At 39.2% G+C, this 18,339-nt stretch overlaps 2 protein-coding genes across 2 annotated transcripts in view; both read left to right on the top strand.

Annotated features, from left to right (window-relative positions):
• Positions 1 to 18,339, top strand: part of LOC110466518 (dipeptidyl peptidase 2-like) — a 70,893-nt gene that overhangs the window by 15,338 nt on the left and 37,216 nt on the right. The window lies entirely within an intron of this gene.
• Positions 5,734 to 8,859, top strand: LOC110466523 (probable G-protein coupled receptor 21). Its single transcript, XM_021523072.1, has one exon. The coding sequence runs from the start codon at positions 7,004 to 7,006 to the stop codon at positions 7,943 to 7,945; it is 942 nt and encodes a 313-aa protein (XP_021378747.1). The 5' UTR covers positions 5,734 to 7,003; the 3' UTR covers positions 7,946 to 8,859.

The raw sequence follows: 18,339 nt of genomic DNA, 5'->3' as shown, positions 1-18,339 counted from the left end.
CACAGTGGAAAACTGGACAAGCAACTTACACAGTGGAAAACTGGACTTACAACTTACACAGTGGAAAACTGGACTAACAACTTACACAGTGAAAAACTGGACAAGCAACTTACACAGTGGAAAACTGGACAAGCAACTTACACAGTGGAAAACTGGACTTACAACTTACACAGTGGAAAACTGGACTTACAACTTACACAGTGGAAAACTGGATTAACAACTAACACAGTGAAAAACTGGACGAGCAACTTACACAGTGAAAAACTGGACAAGCAACTTAAAATTATACTGTGGAAAACTGGACAAGCAACTTACATAGTGGAAAACTGGACTAACAACTTATACTGAAAAAACTAACTACTGGATACACAACTTACTTGTAATGAAAAACTGGAATGTGATCAGGAAACTTTTAAAGGTGAGAGAATTTGTTTTGTGTATTTTCAACTTTCAATAAAATATGCTTTAAATCACTTTTCAAAAGATTTCTGTTTATCAAAATCAATGCATGCTTCTATATAAAAACATGTTGCTGTTAAAGTTCCATGATGTGTCTCCATGGTATCACAGTTAGGATTCATGTGTCTCCATGGTATCACAGTTAGGAATCATATGTCTCCATGGTATCACAGTTAGGATTCATGTGTCTCCATGGTATCATAGTTAGGATCCATGTGTCTCCATGGTATCATAGTTAGGATTCATGTGTCTCCATGGTATCATAGTTCGGATTCATGTGTCTCCATGGTATCATAGTTAGGAATCATGTGTCTCCATGGTATCACAGTAAGGATTCAGATGTCTCCATGGTATCACAGTTTGGATTGATGTGAATCCATGATATCATAGTTAGGATTCACGTGTCTCCAGGATATCACAGTCAGGATCCATATGTCTCCATTATATCACAGTCAGGATCCATATGTCTCCATGGTATCACAGTCAAGATTCATGTGTCTCCATTATATCACAGTCAAGATTCATGTGTCTCCATGGTATCATAGTCAGGATCCATGTATTTTCCTGGTATCATAGTTAGGATTCATGTGTCTCCATGGTATCATAGTTAAGATTCATGTGTTTCCATGGTATCACAGTCAGGATTCATGTATGTATTTTTAATATCGGTCAGAACTGTTGTTGACCTAAACATACTACACAAACCCTTAGAATGGAAGTGGCATCTAACAAGCTGATATCTGATCAATTTCATGGTGTTGCTTTCAGGTGTAACATGTGAACTGTTGAGAAGCTCTAATGATCTAGCCTGGCTCTCACAGGTGTCACTCCTTCATAACTTCATCACTGTTCATCAGGCCTCATTAACACTCTAGTGTAGGGATGCTGATTTGCAAGTGATGCTGATTGCATGACAAAATGAATTTTATGCAATGTTTTAGGAATTGTTTCTGTTTTAACCTTGTAATTTTAAATGTCAACTCTTTTTTATGTGTGTTAAATCCTTGGTTCATTTGTTAGAAGTGATGTTTCATTCTATTTTGGAGTAAAGTTAGATTGACAACCCAATTATGAGTAGTAGAAACAGATATGGTACAGAATAATGTCATCACTTCCCTTAGCAATTACATCACACCTGTACTGATACCTGACATTCACACCTATCCTAACACATGACATTCACACCTGTACTGAAACGATGCAGGCCCATTAGGCCTCTTGTTATAAGTTATAAGTTGAATCTGTTGAGTGTTCTTCTGATTAAAACTCTGGAAAATTAGTATATTACAAAATGCACATTATGACATTTGTATGATGTTATTTGTCCCATTTAACATTATCTGTACACTGAGGTAATAGGAGATATTTGATCAGGAAACATGGTGGAATGTTTCAGTATAACATTTAAGGTAAAATAGATGTAAACACTTCTAATTATGTTCTCGCTTCAAATAAATCTGAACTGCATTGATATAATATTCTCTACTTTGTAAATGATAGAGTTAGCATTTTGATTGATCAATAATGATATTTGGAAGTTTTATGAGATAGATACAATCCTACATCTTACTGTCACAATACATCTGTATGCCATTTATACCTGTGCACTGATAACCAGTTACATAATATGCACCAGATAAGTATGAGTGTACTGTAGCAGAGCCTCAGTCACAATCAATTACAACAACTGCCCTTCCCCTGGTTTGATGGTGGCAGTGATGGAGGTAACAATGGTTTTTTGAGTGCCATAACTGCAGTGTTAATGTCTCAGAACTTAACACAATGGATGTGAACGAGTGAGGTGAATATGCTAGCATGATAGAGCTATATCAGACTAGGTTGAGATGAATTAGGGTGTCCTCGATTTCTCTCCAAGCTGTGGTGTCCTTGCTGCGTCTTTTGAGGCGTTTTGCTTCATTTACACAACTAGACCCAGTATATAATGGCTAATTGTAGGTGACCCAGATTTCCTTCGTCCTTTTTTATTGACCTTGTATTCTCTGTTTTCCAGGACTGATGTTACACCACCAGTCACTCCTGCTACTGATGTTACCCTTCGGAAGTACTTGCCACTAGTGACCAAGGAAGCATTTTTCAGTTTGGCCAAAACCAGCTGTAATTGGTTCTGACCCTGGGAGAGGCTTTTTGTTATGTAAATCACATCATCATTGTGTAAACTCCTGCTGACAAGATTGTTGTAGAATGTGAAAGTGGCACTGCATCACAGCATTCCAACAGGCTCTGTACAACAGCTAGACAACAGCACAGGTCTCCAACAGTCCCTGTACAACAGACAACAACGCAGGTTTCCATTTATGTCATTGTGAAATGAATTAGAAATGGGTCAACAAAGATCAATTGTCTGGCAAACACAGAAATTACAGCTTCAAAGATTTTGGTGATATGGATTAATAACTATGGGAGAATAAGGATATTCAGCATCCTAATGTGTCTCTGGAGTGACAGTGTATTGATAGATAACATCATCCCATACTTGTTCAATACCCTAATCCTGGCAGCTGTACCATGTCTCTGGTAATTCCCAAACACTGACCAATGAGTCGGGTGACTGCCTGCTACCATAAATCAGCAGAACCCTCTCTATGTCACTGTAGCCAGCCGGGAATAAGGATAGTGGTCTCTGATAGGCAAGCAACAGTTTATAGGGTTGTGATAGGCAGGGAGCACACCAGTCATGGTGCTGCAATCACAGGATTATTGTCCCAGGTCTGACTTAGCTACCGAGATAAGGACGTGATTGATATTTGAACAGGTTGTGTATGACACTTGATATGGAATAAATGCCTACATATATAATATTTCTTACTGGATTACTGGAAAGTTGAGATTGTTTCCATAGAAACCGCATCATTGAAACAAGTTCAGCTGACAACAAACTGTTTGAGATAAAAAAAAAAGAACAAACAGTTCCCATTCAACATCTATATGATATACATTTGAAGAAAACAGAATTCTGCAGAGAATTTATTATGGAATAAATTGTTTCCATGTCAGTAGACATTGTGAGGGAATATTTGAGCTGACTGAAGATGTGTTGTTGTGCCAATGCAGAGCCAGACGTTGTTAAATGAGGCTGGCAAGGATTTATACGATAGGTATTACGGCCGAGATTACTGCTGATGTATCGAGTATTGAGTACCAATAGGCAGCCTAAATCAATACCAACACGATTTATTACTTACATGAGAACTACATAACTGCATGGCAATGTAGGAATACCAGTCATTTCAAAGATACAGCAGTCTCCGACAAAGGATCACTGGTAATAATTACAGCAAGTCTCTGACGAAGGATCACTGGTAATAATTACAACAAGTCTCTGACAAAGGATCACTGGTAATAATTACAGCAAGTCTCTTACAAAGGATCACTGGTAATAATTACAGTAAGTCTCTGACAAAGGATATCTGTTCATAGTTACAGCAAGTCTATGACGAAGGATCAATGGTAATAGTTACAGCAAGTCTCTGACAAACGATCACTGGTAATAATTACAGCAAGTCCCTGCCGAAGGATCACTGGTAATAATTACAGCAAGTCTCCGACGAAGGATCACTGGTAATAATTATAGCAAGTCTCTGACAAAGGATATCTGTTAATAGTTACAGCAAGTCTCTGAAGAAGGATCACTGGTAATAATTACAGCAAGTCTGTGACAAAGGATATCTGTTCATAGTAACAGCAAGTCTATGATGAAAGATCAATGGAAATAGTTACAGCAAGTCTCTGAAGAAGGATCACTGGTAATAATTACAGCAAGTCTGTGACAAAGGATATCTGTTCATGGTTACAGCAAGTCTATGATGAAGGATCAATGGTAATAGTTACCGCAAGTCTCTGACGAAGGATCACTGGTGATAATTACAGCAAGTCTCTGACGAAGGATCACTGGTAATAATTACAGCAAGTCTCTGACACTATCCGACCTATAGGTGTCTACATTGTGCCTCCGTAGTTCATTATCCGACCTACTTAATTAACTGTATGTTCTAAGACCAGTCCAGGTCAGATTCATTTGATACCAGTTCCTCCTCCTACTCCACACCTGTTTAACAAAGCCTCAACACCAGAGTGTGCAGTAAGGCCTGGGAGTGATTGGCTGGCCAGGTTGTACCATTGTTTGTCTGAAATGGATTATTAGAGCTGGGTGTGTCAGGACTCCATGTATGTGTGTGTGTGTCATTGTTATTCCTGCCCCAGGGCTACACTGCTCAATATTTCTGCTTATAATTGAATATTGTGATGAACTACAATTTGTAGGAAGTAGGCTTTGTGCTTCAAGCATCGTTCCATTGGATATAGCTTTTGACATAATCAGTATATCTGAAGGCAAATTGGAGGCTTCTGCAGTTATATCTAAATCTATTCTTATGAAGATGGTAGAAAATAAAGAGCCATACTTGTGAGAAGGAAGTGTACAAGACAGTTTCGTGTGGTGCCATGGATAATTGTTTTAAAGGAGGTGGATAATAAATAGCCTTGACAACTCCAAGGGGACACCACCACTGTATCGTAGAGAGCTTGGAGACATTTCTTGTGTCGGGGTTGCAGATTCTTTGCCTCTGTCGCTGTATCAAACACAGCACTGAAATTGAGTGTCTTTAGCCGGTAGGGATAACTGCTGTGTGATCACCCTCTATTGTGTGGTGGTGAGGTCGACGGAGAAACACCCGACTTCATAGCCTCTTACAGACACAGGTATTTTATACTACTTATATTGATAGTATTGATAGTTTATATTTCATTGTTTAAACATATGTTAACAAGTCTGTGTATTATCATGTTAAAATAAAGGACATTGATGCTATTATTTCGAGGCTTTGCTGTAAATAACTCATTAAAGATCATTATAGATTTAATTTATTGTTTAGATATAAAAATTATTGAAGTTATTTAATGTAACTTTGAAAATCAAGTTTGTCAGACTTCATTTTGAAGTGTTTGTATTGATACTGGGAATGGTGTAACTCTGATTGGCTTTGTTACTTCTGTTTTTTCACAGACACCTGTGCCGACCCTAATATTGAGGACCACAAACACAGAGAGGAAAACCATATTGCTTTATTATTCTGTCTTTGGAAATGCTAAATTGGACATTACTATTGAGTCTGAAACAGAGGTGACTAATATCACTCTGGTGTGACCAAGAGTGACTAGTGACTGTGGTGTGACCCAGATTGACATGTGACTCAGAGTGACTAGTGACTGTGGTGTGACTCAGAGTGACTTGTGACTGTGGTGTGACCCAGAGTGACTTGTGACTTTGGTGAGACCCAGAGTGACTTGTATCTGTGGTGTGACCCAGAGTGACTTGCGACTCAGAGTGACTTGTGTCTGTGATGTGACCCAGAGTGACCTGTGACTGTGATGTGACCCAGAGTGACTTGTGTCTGTGGTGTGACTCAGAGTGACTTGTGTCTGTGGTGTGACCCAGAGTGACCTCTGACTCTGAGTGACTTGTGTCTGTGGAGTGACCCAGAGTGACTTGTGACTCAGAGTGACTTTTGACTGGGGTGTTACCCAGAGTGACTTGTGTGTTCTATAGAGATTTATCTGATGGTAGTTACGTGGTATCAGTACTGATACCTGTGGTGACTCGGAGACGTAACCTGCCGATTGATTCCAGAATAACAAAGAATCCTGTATGCACATGTGTATTGTCAAACAAATGGTGAATTAATTAATTGCCACTGGAAGGAATGAGAACAAAATGTAGCAGTGTTATCTGTATGAGCCAGTGAGACTACAGTGATTATGTGGATTGTTGGTATGTTGTGTATGTTGATATGAGATGGAGATCACTGTCATCCTCAGCACACTGGGGATCAAACCCAATCAATAGCAGGCCCACTAGGTCTGCCCCACGATTAAAAGGTGTTTCAGTGAGTACACACCTACCTGTCTTACAGGACGACCAACGGTAACCTAGGAGATGTCAGGCTCCTTGTTATAGTACATCACCAGTGTTACCTGTACAAATGTACAGCAGGTGTTATATCACACCTGGAGTATACCTGACCAGATCCACCTGGAATCATAATATGGAATCTGATACTGATAAATACCTTGGGGTATAATCTTCCACTGGAGAAATCAATCTGATGGGACCTTTGTATTTCGTATAAATCAAGTCCATTGGTATTTTTTGGATCATTATGAGATTTTCATTTGGAATATCAAAGGGAGCACAGTGATTTGTACATTTTGGCCTGAAGCCTATGTGTTTGAATCCAGCCTCCATGTAGTAGGCTGTGATGGGAGTGTTATTAAACATGTGTATTGGAAATTCCAAGCTGCTTCCGTAAAGGAGGATTCTGTTAGTTTTTAATCACATGCTCAAAGTTTTGTGTGGGATTAAATTTGAAAAGTGGATATTGCTCTCATGGGGATGTCTTGATCAAGGTTACATAACCAGGAACAGCTGTTCTACTGCTGTGATGTGATCTTCAGGATGAAACCGGTGAACCAGACATAGATCAGTGATATCTGAGAGGACCTACCCCAGGCAGAAGTATCCCTGTCAATGATGGAGTACTACGCAGAAAGTGTCATCACTATTATCTATACCATTGCCATAGTGACCACGAATACCTTGATTTTATTGGTCGTGGCATGGACAGAGTCATTCAGGAACATGAACAAGATATACTTCTGTTCACTGACGCTGGCCGACCTGTGTGTGGGTGTGTTTATCACACCGTTTGCCGTTTTCAGTACATTCAGTAATAACTGGATTTATAATGATGAGAAGTTCTGCCACTTCGAGGCATATTTGTTAGCCGTGTTCTTTATCGCGGGTCTATATTCCATGTCATGGATGAGTGTTGACCACTACCTAGCGGTCAGAAAGCCACAGAGACACAAAATTGCAATGACACCGACGAGGTCTATGTGTTGGATTTTCTTTGCATGGCTGGGTGCCATCAGTTTCTGTTGCCCGCCTTTGTTTTCGTTTGAGAGGGCCAACTTTTACCAGGAAGTGTTTATCTGTTCCATAGAGGCGGGGCCACACAAGCCGTACTTTGTGACTGCAGGTGTTTTGGTGATGTTTCCGGCAGTGGTGGCACTCATTGTCACCAATGCATACATCTTCACACGTCCTTTCCAAAAAAAGCGCTACATGTTTGAGACTATTTTACCTGAAACAGCCTCACGGCCGGGGAATTACTTTATGAACTTTGTGGTGACAATCATTTTTTGTATTGCGTGGTTGCCATGGCTGATGCTACAGTTGTATGGGGCATTCATTGACCAATACACGTCGTACCCCCATCATGTTCACTTCTATCTATTATGGATAGCCATTGGTAACTCCTGTTACAAGTTCTTCGTGTACCTAGGCATGAGCCAGGAGTTCAGGAAGGGCTTACGCCAGCTTTGTGGACACACAGACTGTCGTTGTCCTGAATGTTCCATTGCACAAAGTATCAGTATCAACTTTATTACAGTCAATAGCCGCAAGTGAAGACCAAGTGAATCAAACCTGTTGGATTTATGTGTGTTTATGATTGCAGGTTATGCCCTGATTAATGTCATCTAGTCATGATGGTGACCTTGTAACTTTCTGTCAATTAATTCTGGTGAGTGGAGTGGTATTCAGCAGAACAACATGAATTGTGTTGGTGCTAAACTGACATACTGCAAACTGAAGTAAGACAAATCGTTGTTAGGGCACACAAATTAGGACAAGCTTCAGATTATACAAATCAGATACTTTGTTACAAAGAGCTGTGGACCCACTGCACCAATCAGAAACTTTGTTACAAAGAGCTGTGAATGAATCCTTGTGTGTAACACATAAATAGGTCTGTTTCTAAATTCAGACTTCAAGAAACACTGTAATATTGACCAATCAAATATTGTGATACATATGACCATGGACACATAGCTCAGCTTTGTTGTATATAAAATAGCCATTCCAGGTTTGTTGTCTGAGCTATTGTGATGTGTGATGTCAGGTGTGTGTAATGAAGAATGCTGTGTGAGGTTACAGAGATCTGTTAGTGTACGTTTGTACTGTAGCTGTGGTTAAGAGTGTCTAGCTTTAGTCCAATCATATAATATTTAATACATGGTATGGAAGCCGTTGGAGGCACTCCCAGACTATAAGGACGATACATACAACATAATCAACATACACACACACACTATCAACTTTAATATAACATTAATATCAACACAACACCATCTTCACACCACCATCGAACAACATCAATATATCACCATCAACACAATCATCACAACACCATCAAACATGAACACAACTCTAACAAAACATCACTATTAACACAACACCACTGACATACCAACACATATCCTCACATCACCACCTACAACACAACATCACTGACACACCATCACACATTCTCACAACACCACCTACAACACAACACCACTGACATACCAACACACATCCTCACATCACCACCTACAACACAACATCACTGACACACCATCACGCATTCTCACAACACCACCTACAACACAACACCACTGACATACCAACACACATCCTCACATCACCACCTACAACACAACATCACTGACATACCAACACATATCCTCACAACACCACCTACAACATAACACCACTGACACACCATCACGCATTCTCACAACACCACCTACAACACAACACCACTGACACACCATCACACATCCTCACAACACCATTGACACAACACCACCTACAACACAACATCACTGACACACCATCACACATCCTCACAACACCACCTACAACACAATACCACTGACACAAAATCACACATCCTCACAACACCACTTACTACATAACACCACTGACATACCAACACATATCCTCACAACACCACCTACAACACAACATCACTGACACAAAATCACACATCCTCACAACACCACCTACAACACAACACCACTGACACTCCAACACACATCCTCACATCACCACCTACAACACAACACCACAGACACACCATCACACATCCTCACAACACCACTTACAACACAACACCACTGACACACAAGCACACATCCTCACAACACCACTTACAACACAACATCACTGACATACCAGCACACATCCTCACAACACTACCTACAACACAACACCACTGACACACCATCACACATCCTCACATCACCACCTACAACACAACACCACAGACACACCATCACACATCCTCACAACACCACTTACTACATAACACCACTGACACACCATCACGCATTCTCACAACACCCCCTACAACACAACACCACTGACACACCATCACACATCCTCACAACACCACTTACAACACAACACCACTGACATACCAGCACACATCCTCACAACACTACCTACAACACAACATCACTGACACAAAATCACACATCCTCACATCCTCAGAGCTACCTGTATATGTACATGTCTATATTATGTCAAAAGTATTGTCTGTATTAAAAAAAAGTTTGAAGCCCTGTGAGTGTTTTGTTTTAGATTTAGCCATGGTGACATTTTTGCATTTTAAGTTAGAAAGTATAATGCCACATGGACCTTTTCTTACAGCTACAGTTACAGGCCCTGCAGTCCTTTTCTGTAAGATACAGACCATTTGAAACTTTTCTGTAAACTGCAGGCCATGTGGAACTTTTCATGTGAAAGACAGGTCATGTGTACTTTTTATACAAACGTCAAATTTGACGGTAGTATTATGGTATGGGGTTGTCCATCCGTCCGGCGTTAACTTTCTTTGTCCGGCAATCTCCTCCTACATTTTTCGACTGATCTATTTGAAACTTGGTATACATTATAATCATGATATGAAGTTGTGTCTCCCTTGAAAGAATTTTGATTCAACAATTTTTCCAAAAGTTATTGCCCTTTGTTCATTTCAGTTTTTGATTTTTGTCCTGAGATCTCCCCCTACATTTTTTTGACCGATCTCTTTGACACTTGGTAAACATGATAATCATGATATGAAATTGTGTCTCCCTTAAAAGAATTTTGATTCCACAATTTTTCCAAAAGTTATTGCCCTTTGTTCATTTCAGTATTTGATTTTTTGTCCGGAAATCTCCTCCTACATTTTTCAACGGATCTCTTTGAAACTTGGTATACTTTATAATCATGATATGAAGTTGTGTCTCCCTTAAAAGAATTTTGATTCAACTATTATTGCAAAATTTATTGCCTTTTGTTCATTTCAGTATTTGATTTTTTGTCTGAAGATTTTCTCCTACATTTTTTATAGCATATCAGCTAACCACTCTTAGATTGATGCAGATCTTATTTGAATGTAAGAAAGATATACCACAATATGGCATTCGACGGGCGTATTTTGTTCCGCCCTGCGGTACTCTTGTTTCTGTAAGTTACAGGCCATGGTGACCTTTTCAGTTCACTATAATCAGATGTATGGCTGTACAAATTGCCCTTTTTCTGTGGTCTGTCCGACCATCCTTAAATATTTCTTGTTAAAGCTGTAATTTCTTCAGAATGACTAGATGGATTCTTTCAATATGAAGGTTTCCTTAGGTCTGCAGTTGTACATGTTTGTTTGAAAATATCACTTTTTTGTAGAACCCATGGAAATACTTTGATGGAGGGTGCAAAAATCATGGGATCTTTCTTTTGTAAGATACAGGCCATGTGGCAATTTCAGAGTAAGACACAGGCCATGTAGACCTTTTACAGTAAGACACAGGCCATGTAGACCTTTTACAGTAAGACACAGGCCATGTAGACCTTTTACAGTAAGGCACATGCTATTTAGACCTTTTACATTAAGACACAGGCCATGTAGACCTTTTACAGTAAGACACAGGCCATGTAGACCTTTTACAGTAAGACACAGGCCATGTAAACCATTTACAGTAAGATACAGGCCATGTAGACCTTTTACAGTAAGATACAGGCCATGTAGACCTTTTCTGAAAGTTGGAGATTGATAGAAGACATGTGTTTTTTAATTAAGTGAAAAATAAAAACAATAAGATCATATCTTTACTTTGTACAGGTACATGTAAGAACAATCTGATCATACCTTTACTTTGTACAGGTTAAAACAATCTGATCATACCTTTACTTTGTACAGGTAAGAACAATCTGATCATACTTTACATTGTAAAGGTAAAAACAATCTGATCATATCTTTAATTGTACAGGTAAAAACAATAAGATCATACATTTACTTTGTACAGGTAAGAACAATCTGATCATACCTTTACTTTGTACAGGTAAGAACAATCTGATCATACTTTACTTTGTACAGGTAAAAACAATCAGATTGCACCTTTACTTTGTACAGGTAAAACAATAAGATTATACATTTACTTTGTACAGGTAAAAACAATCAGATCACACCTTTACTTTGTACAGGTAAAAACAATAAGATCATGCATTTACTTTGTACAGGTAAAAACAATCAGATCACACCTTTACTTTGTACAGGTAAAAACAATAAGATCATACATTTACTTTGTACAGGTAAAAACGGCAAATTTTACACAACCTCTGTAAAGAAACCAACAAAGAGATGATAAATAACGCCTGACAGTCTCCTGCCGACTGATGTAAATACTACTATCACCTGTTTATTAAACTGTTAAAGTCTGTTTTCCTACAAAGTGAAACTCTGAAGAAGCGTTTCCCTGGATACCTCAGGAAATCTCCATGTTATCCTGGTTTATTACCCCGTGGAAGCACCACCATCCTATGTTTATGAGAAGATGAGTGCTTTAGGCTTTAGGATGTGGAACTCTATAGAGCAGTACACACACAGATACAGTGTTTCATACAGATTTATCTTGAGTTCCTGCCAAATATATGTTTGTGAGGGAGGTTTTCCTTCATAAATTGGTCAACTTAAAAGTACAATTTTCATCTTTCTTAAAGATTTGTTTCTGTGATTCATGAAGATTTACTCAGTTTCATACTTTGTCAGTGGTTTCCCCAGAACCACTTTGAAATCCTGCTGCAACTGTTGACTGTGCCAGTAACCATGAGGAACATGTAAATTTCTATTGATTTTACCACCTTTCATTATACTGACTGCTCATGTCAAAATACATCTCCTCTACAACCGAAATCAGACAGGACATGGACCGATACATGGTAAAGAGGACCAACAGGATGCAATACACTACATAAAATACATTACATATATACTACATACAATACATTACATATACATTACATAAAATACATTACATATATACTACATACAATACATTACATATACATTACATAAAATATGTTACATATATACTTCATGAAATACATTACATATATTCTACATACAATACATTACATATACATTACATAAAATATGTTTCATATACACTTTATAAAATACATTACATATATACTACATACAATACATTACATATATACTACATACAATATATTACACATACACTTCACACAATGCATTACATATACACTACATAAAATACATTACACATACACCTCATAAAATATACTACATATATACTACATACACAACATAACATATACACTTCATAAAAATATATTAAATATACACTCCAAAATACAATTACATTCACACTTCATAGGACCAGTGCAATGTAATACACTACATATACACTGCATTAAATACACTACATATACACTACATATACTACACTACATATACACTACATATACTACACTACATATACTACACTACCAAGTATAACTATATTTACACCACATATACTACACTACATATCCTACATTACATATACACTACATATACTACACTACATTTACACTACATATACTACATAATTATACACTACATATACACTACCAAGCATAACAGATACACTACATAGCACTAGTGAAATGTAGCACACTACATACACTACACTGCATATACACTACATAACACTAGTGAAATGTAAAACACTACATACACTACACTGCATATACACTACATAGGACTAATGAAATGTAGCACACTACATACACTACACTGCATAAACACTACATAGCACTAGTGAAATGTAACACACTACATACGCTACACTGCATGTAACACACTACATACACTACACTGCATGTAACACACTACATACACTACATTGCATATACGCTACATAGCACTAGTGAAATGTAACACACTATATACACTACACTGCATATACACTACATAGCACTACTGAAATGTAACACACTACATACACTACACAGCATATACACTACATAGCACTAGTGAAATGTAGCACACTACATACACTACACTGCATAAACACTACATAGGACTAGTGAAATGTAAAACACTACATACACTACACTGCATATACACTCCATAGCACTAGTGAAATGTAACACACTACATACGCTACACTGCATGTAACACACTACATACACTACATTGCATATACGCTACATAGCACTAGTGAAATGTAACACACTCCATACACTACACTGCATATACACTACATAACACTAGTGAAACGTAACACACTACATACACTACACTGCATAAACACTACATAGCACTCGTGAAATGTAAAACACTACATACACTACACTGCATATACATTACATAGCACTAGTGAAATGTAACACACTCCATACACTACACTGCATATACACTACATAACACTAGTGAAACGTAACACACTACATACACTACACTGCATAAACACTACATAGGACTAGTGAAATGAAACACACTACAAACACTACACTGCATATACACTACATAGCACTACTGAAATGTAACACACTACATACACTACACAGCATATACACTACATAGCACTAGTGAAATGGAACACACTACAATACCTGGGGAGCTGTCAGCTGGGGAGTCTCGTAACCCCTGTATACTCCTATGTGGCCCCCTCCTCCTCACCTTACCCCTACTACAAACACTACACTGCATAAACACTACATAGGACTAGTGAAATGTAAAACACTACATACACTACACTGCATATACACTCCATAGCACTAGTGAAATGTAACACACTACAAACACTACACTGCATATACACTACATAGCACTAGTGAAATGTAACACACTACAATACCTGGGGAGCTGTCAGCTGGGGAGTCTCGTAACCCCTGTATACTCCTATGTGGCCCCCTCCTCCTCACCTTACCCCTGTATACTCCTATGTGGCCCCCTCTTCCTTACCTTACCCCTGTATACCCCTCTGTGGCCCCTCCTCCTCACCTAACCCCTGTATTCCCTTTGTAGTTCCTCCCAGTCTCGTAACCCCTGTATACTCCTATGTGGCTCCCTCCTCCTTACCTTACCCCTGTATACTCCTATGTAGCCCCCCCCTCCTCACCTTCCCCCTGTATACCCTTTGTAGTTCCTCCCCGTCTCGTAACCCCTGTATACTCCTATGCGGCCCCCTCCTCCTTACCTTACCCCTGTATACTCCTATGTGGCCCGCTCCTCCTCACCTTACCCCTGTATACCCCTCTGTGGCCCCCCCTCCTCACCTTACCCCTGTATACTCCTTTGTGGACCCCTCCTCCTCACCTTACCCCTGTATACCCTTTGTAGTCCCTCCCAGTCTCGTAACCCCTGTATACTCCTATGCGGCCCCCTCCTCCTTACCTTACCCCTGTATACTCCTATGTAGCCCCCTCCTCCTCACCTTACCCCTGTATACCCTTTGTAGTTCCTCCCAGTCTCGTAACCCCTGTATACTCCTATGTGGCCCCCTCCTCCTCACCTTACCCCTGTATACCCTTTGTAGTCCCTCCCAGTCTCGTAACCCCTGTATACTCCTATGTGGCCCCCTCCTCCTCACCTTACCCCTGTATACCCCTCTGTAGCCCCTTCCTCCTCACCTAATCCCTGTATACCCTTTATAGTTCCTCCTCCTCACCTAACCCCTGTATTCCTTTTGTAGTACCTCCCAGTCTCGTAACCCCTGTATACCCCTCTGTGGCCCCCTCCTCCTCACCTAACCCCTGTATTCCCTTTGTAGTTCCTCCCAGTCTCGTAACCCCTGTATACTCCTATGTGGCCCCCTCCTCCTCACCTTACCCCTGTATACTCCTTTGTAGCCCCCTCCTCCTCACCTAACCCCTGTATACCCTTTATAGTTCCTCCCAGTCTCGTAACCCCTGTATACTCCTATGTGGCCCCTGTTTTATGGCCTGACTTCTGTATGCCTATTTTCAGTACCTACCCTTTATCGAAACCTTTACTCATTTAGATCTGTAGCTCTCTCATCTATTAACCCTCTTGAGCTGTTTGTAGCACCCTCCCCGTTACTATATGGTCTTTCATCCTTCTGTACCTCTGTGATTCTTTCTCTCTGCTCTGTATAGTGCTGGTCTCCCTTTCCTACCACCTTCTTTCCCTATTCCGTCTCCCCTTCAGACACCTTCTCTCCTCTATGCTAAACAGATATGACAGGCATGTTTGATATGACTGTCAGATTGTTGTATATATGGAACAGAACAACCAAATCTTATGTGTAAGGTTATGGGGCTCTACACCCTGTAGTTCCTCATTCATCATGTAAATATGGAACAGCCCAATGTAAATGTATAGGGCTCTACACCCTGTAAACCACTTTTAAACATGTAGACCTGATTGAAACAGCCATATATAAATGTATGGGGCTCTACACCCTGTAGACCACTTTTAATCATGTAGACCTGATTGAAACAGCCATATATAAATATATGGGTCTCTACACCCTGTAAACTACTCTTGAACATGTAGGTATGGAACAGCCAAATATATATGCATGGGGCTCTATACCCTGTAAACTACTCTTGAACAAGTAGGTATGAAACAGCCAAATATATATGCATGGGGCTCTACACCCTGTAAATTACTCTTGAACAAGTAGGTATGGAACAGCCAAATATATATGCATGGGGCTCTACACTCTGTAAATTACTCTTGAACAAGTAGGTATGGAATAGCCAAATATAAATGTATGGGGCTCTACACCCTGTAAGTTACTCTTGAACAAGTAGGTATGGAACAGCCAAATATATATGTATGGGGCTCTATATAAACCCTGTAAACTACTCTTCATCATGTAGATATGGAACAGACAAATATAAAGCACACAGTACACGTAAAACACTGACTTAATTCCTCCAATATCTAGCATGGTTATTATATGGCATGTGTCTGGTATGATGCAGATTTGAATACATTTATATATCCAGTGGTGTTTGAATATGTCTTTATATAAATATAGAATATATATATAAATATAGATATAGTATATGAAAAAAACAAATGACAAAGAGTTTCTCAGTACCTCCTTATCACTTTCACCGCTTTAAAGGTTCATCAGGGCAAGTGTTAATTTATGACACAACACACAAAGATCCCTTTCTGTGTTGTGGTGTCAACATAAACTTACTTTTGGCCTCGCCGCCCCGAGGTAGCGGAAGTGAGACTAGGCCAAATATAGTGTTGCTTTCCGGCAATGGCAGCGGCGGTGGTGGCGTCAACATTAAGTTTTTGAATTTTAGTTGGTTACACTGAAAATATAAGTTCTATACCAACTAAACTTGCACCATAGATGCATCTGAGTTAGTACATCTCAACCCATGCATGAAATGCTGGATGCTGCCTACCTTTCATGGTCCATCGACTTTGTCAGCATCTCCATCAACATTAAGTTCCTGCGTTTTAGTTAATTTCTCTGAAACTATAAGTGCTATCAACCAGACTTGATATGTGGTTGATGGTCGAAGCGGGGCACAGGCGAGACATATCAATCCGAATGGCTTGTTTATATCGAACCATCACAAGAACTTTGGATGTTTTTCTGATTAAGATATAGTATATAAACATATCGATAAAGGGAGGTTTTGTTGGACTTGACACAAAGTACTCAGTGAACTTTTATTTGTCATTTTTGTGTCGCCTTCGAAAAGATGGTGCCCATAGGTATTGCTATGTCGGCGTCGGTGGCGTCGGCGTCCGCACAGAGGTTTTTGTGCGATAACTTGAGTTTCCTTGGGCCGTTTATACTCAAACTTCATGCAGTGCTTCCTTACCAAAAGTGCTTGCTTGGGATTGCTTTTCAGGTCCAAAGGTCAAGGTCACTATTACTATAAATAGAAAATCTGTTTTTGTGCGATAACTTGAGTTTCCTTGGGCCGTTTATACTCAAACTTCATGCAGTACTTCCTTACCAAAAGTGCTTGCTTGGGATTGCTTTTCAGGTCCAAAGGTCAAAGGTCAAGGTCACTGTTACTATAAACAGAAAATCTGTTTTCGTGCGATAACTTGAGTTTCCTAGGGCCGATCAAACTCAAACTTCATGCAGTGCTTCCTTACCAAAAGTGGAATTGAGACAATGAGTATCCATAGCAAGTTCCTTAAAAGTATTCTTCCCAGAATAACAGATTATATAACAAAATGATGCCATCCAAAAACATAATCTATGATTATTGCTTACTTTATACATTATTTCTTGAAATGAAAAGTGTATCTATTTCTTCGTAATCTCCCAGCTTCCTGTGCAGGCGACACATCCACTTCCGTGGAATTCTTGTACTTACTCACTTGTTACAGAGCATTTTTAGTTCATTTGACACGAAGTTATCAGTGAGGTCAGGTTTTTAGCGCATTTTACACAAGATACTCTTTAAACTGATCAATACTTGTAGCTCACTTTACAGAGTACTTGGTTTATAGGCCTGTAGGTAGATCTATACAGTGCATTTATATACGTTATACATTAATGTTTATAGGCGTGTAGGTAGATCTATACAGTGCATTTATATACGTTATACATTAATTTTTATAGGCCTGTAGGTAGATCTATAGAGTGTACATTTATATACGTTATACATTAATGTTTATAGGCCTGTAGGTAGATCTATAGAGTGTACATTTATATACGTTATACATTAATGTTTATAGGCCTGTAGGTAGATCTATA

The sequence above is a fragment of the Mizuhopecten yessoensis genome, unplaced genomic scaffold, assembly GCF_002113885.1.
Source record: "Mizuhopecten yessoensis strain PY_sf001 unplaced genomic scaffold, ASM211388v2 scaffold1683, whole genome shotgun sequence".
NCBI lineage: Eukaryota > Metazoa > Mollusca > Bivalvia > Pectinida > Pectinidae > Mizuhopecten > Mizuhopecten yessoensis.
This window is presented reverse-complemented; position numbering and strand designations above follow the sequence as displayed.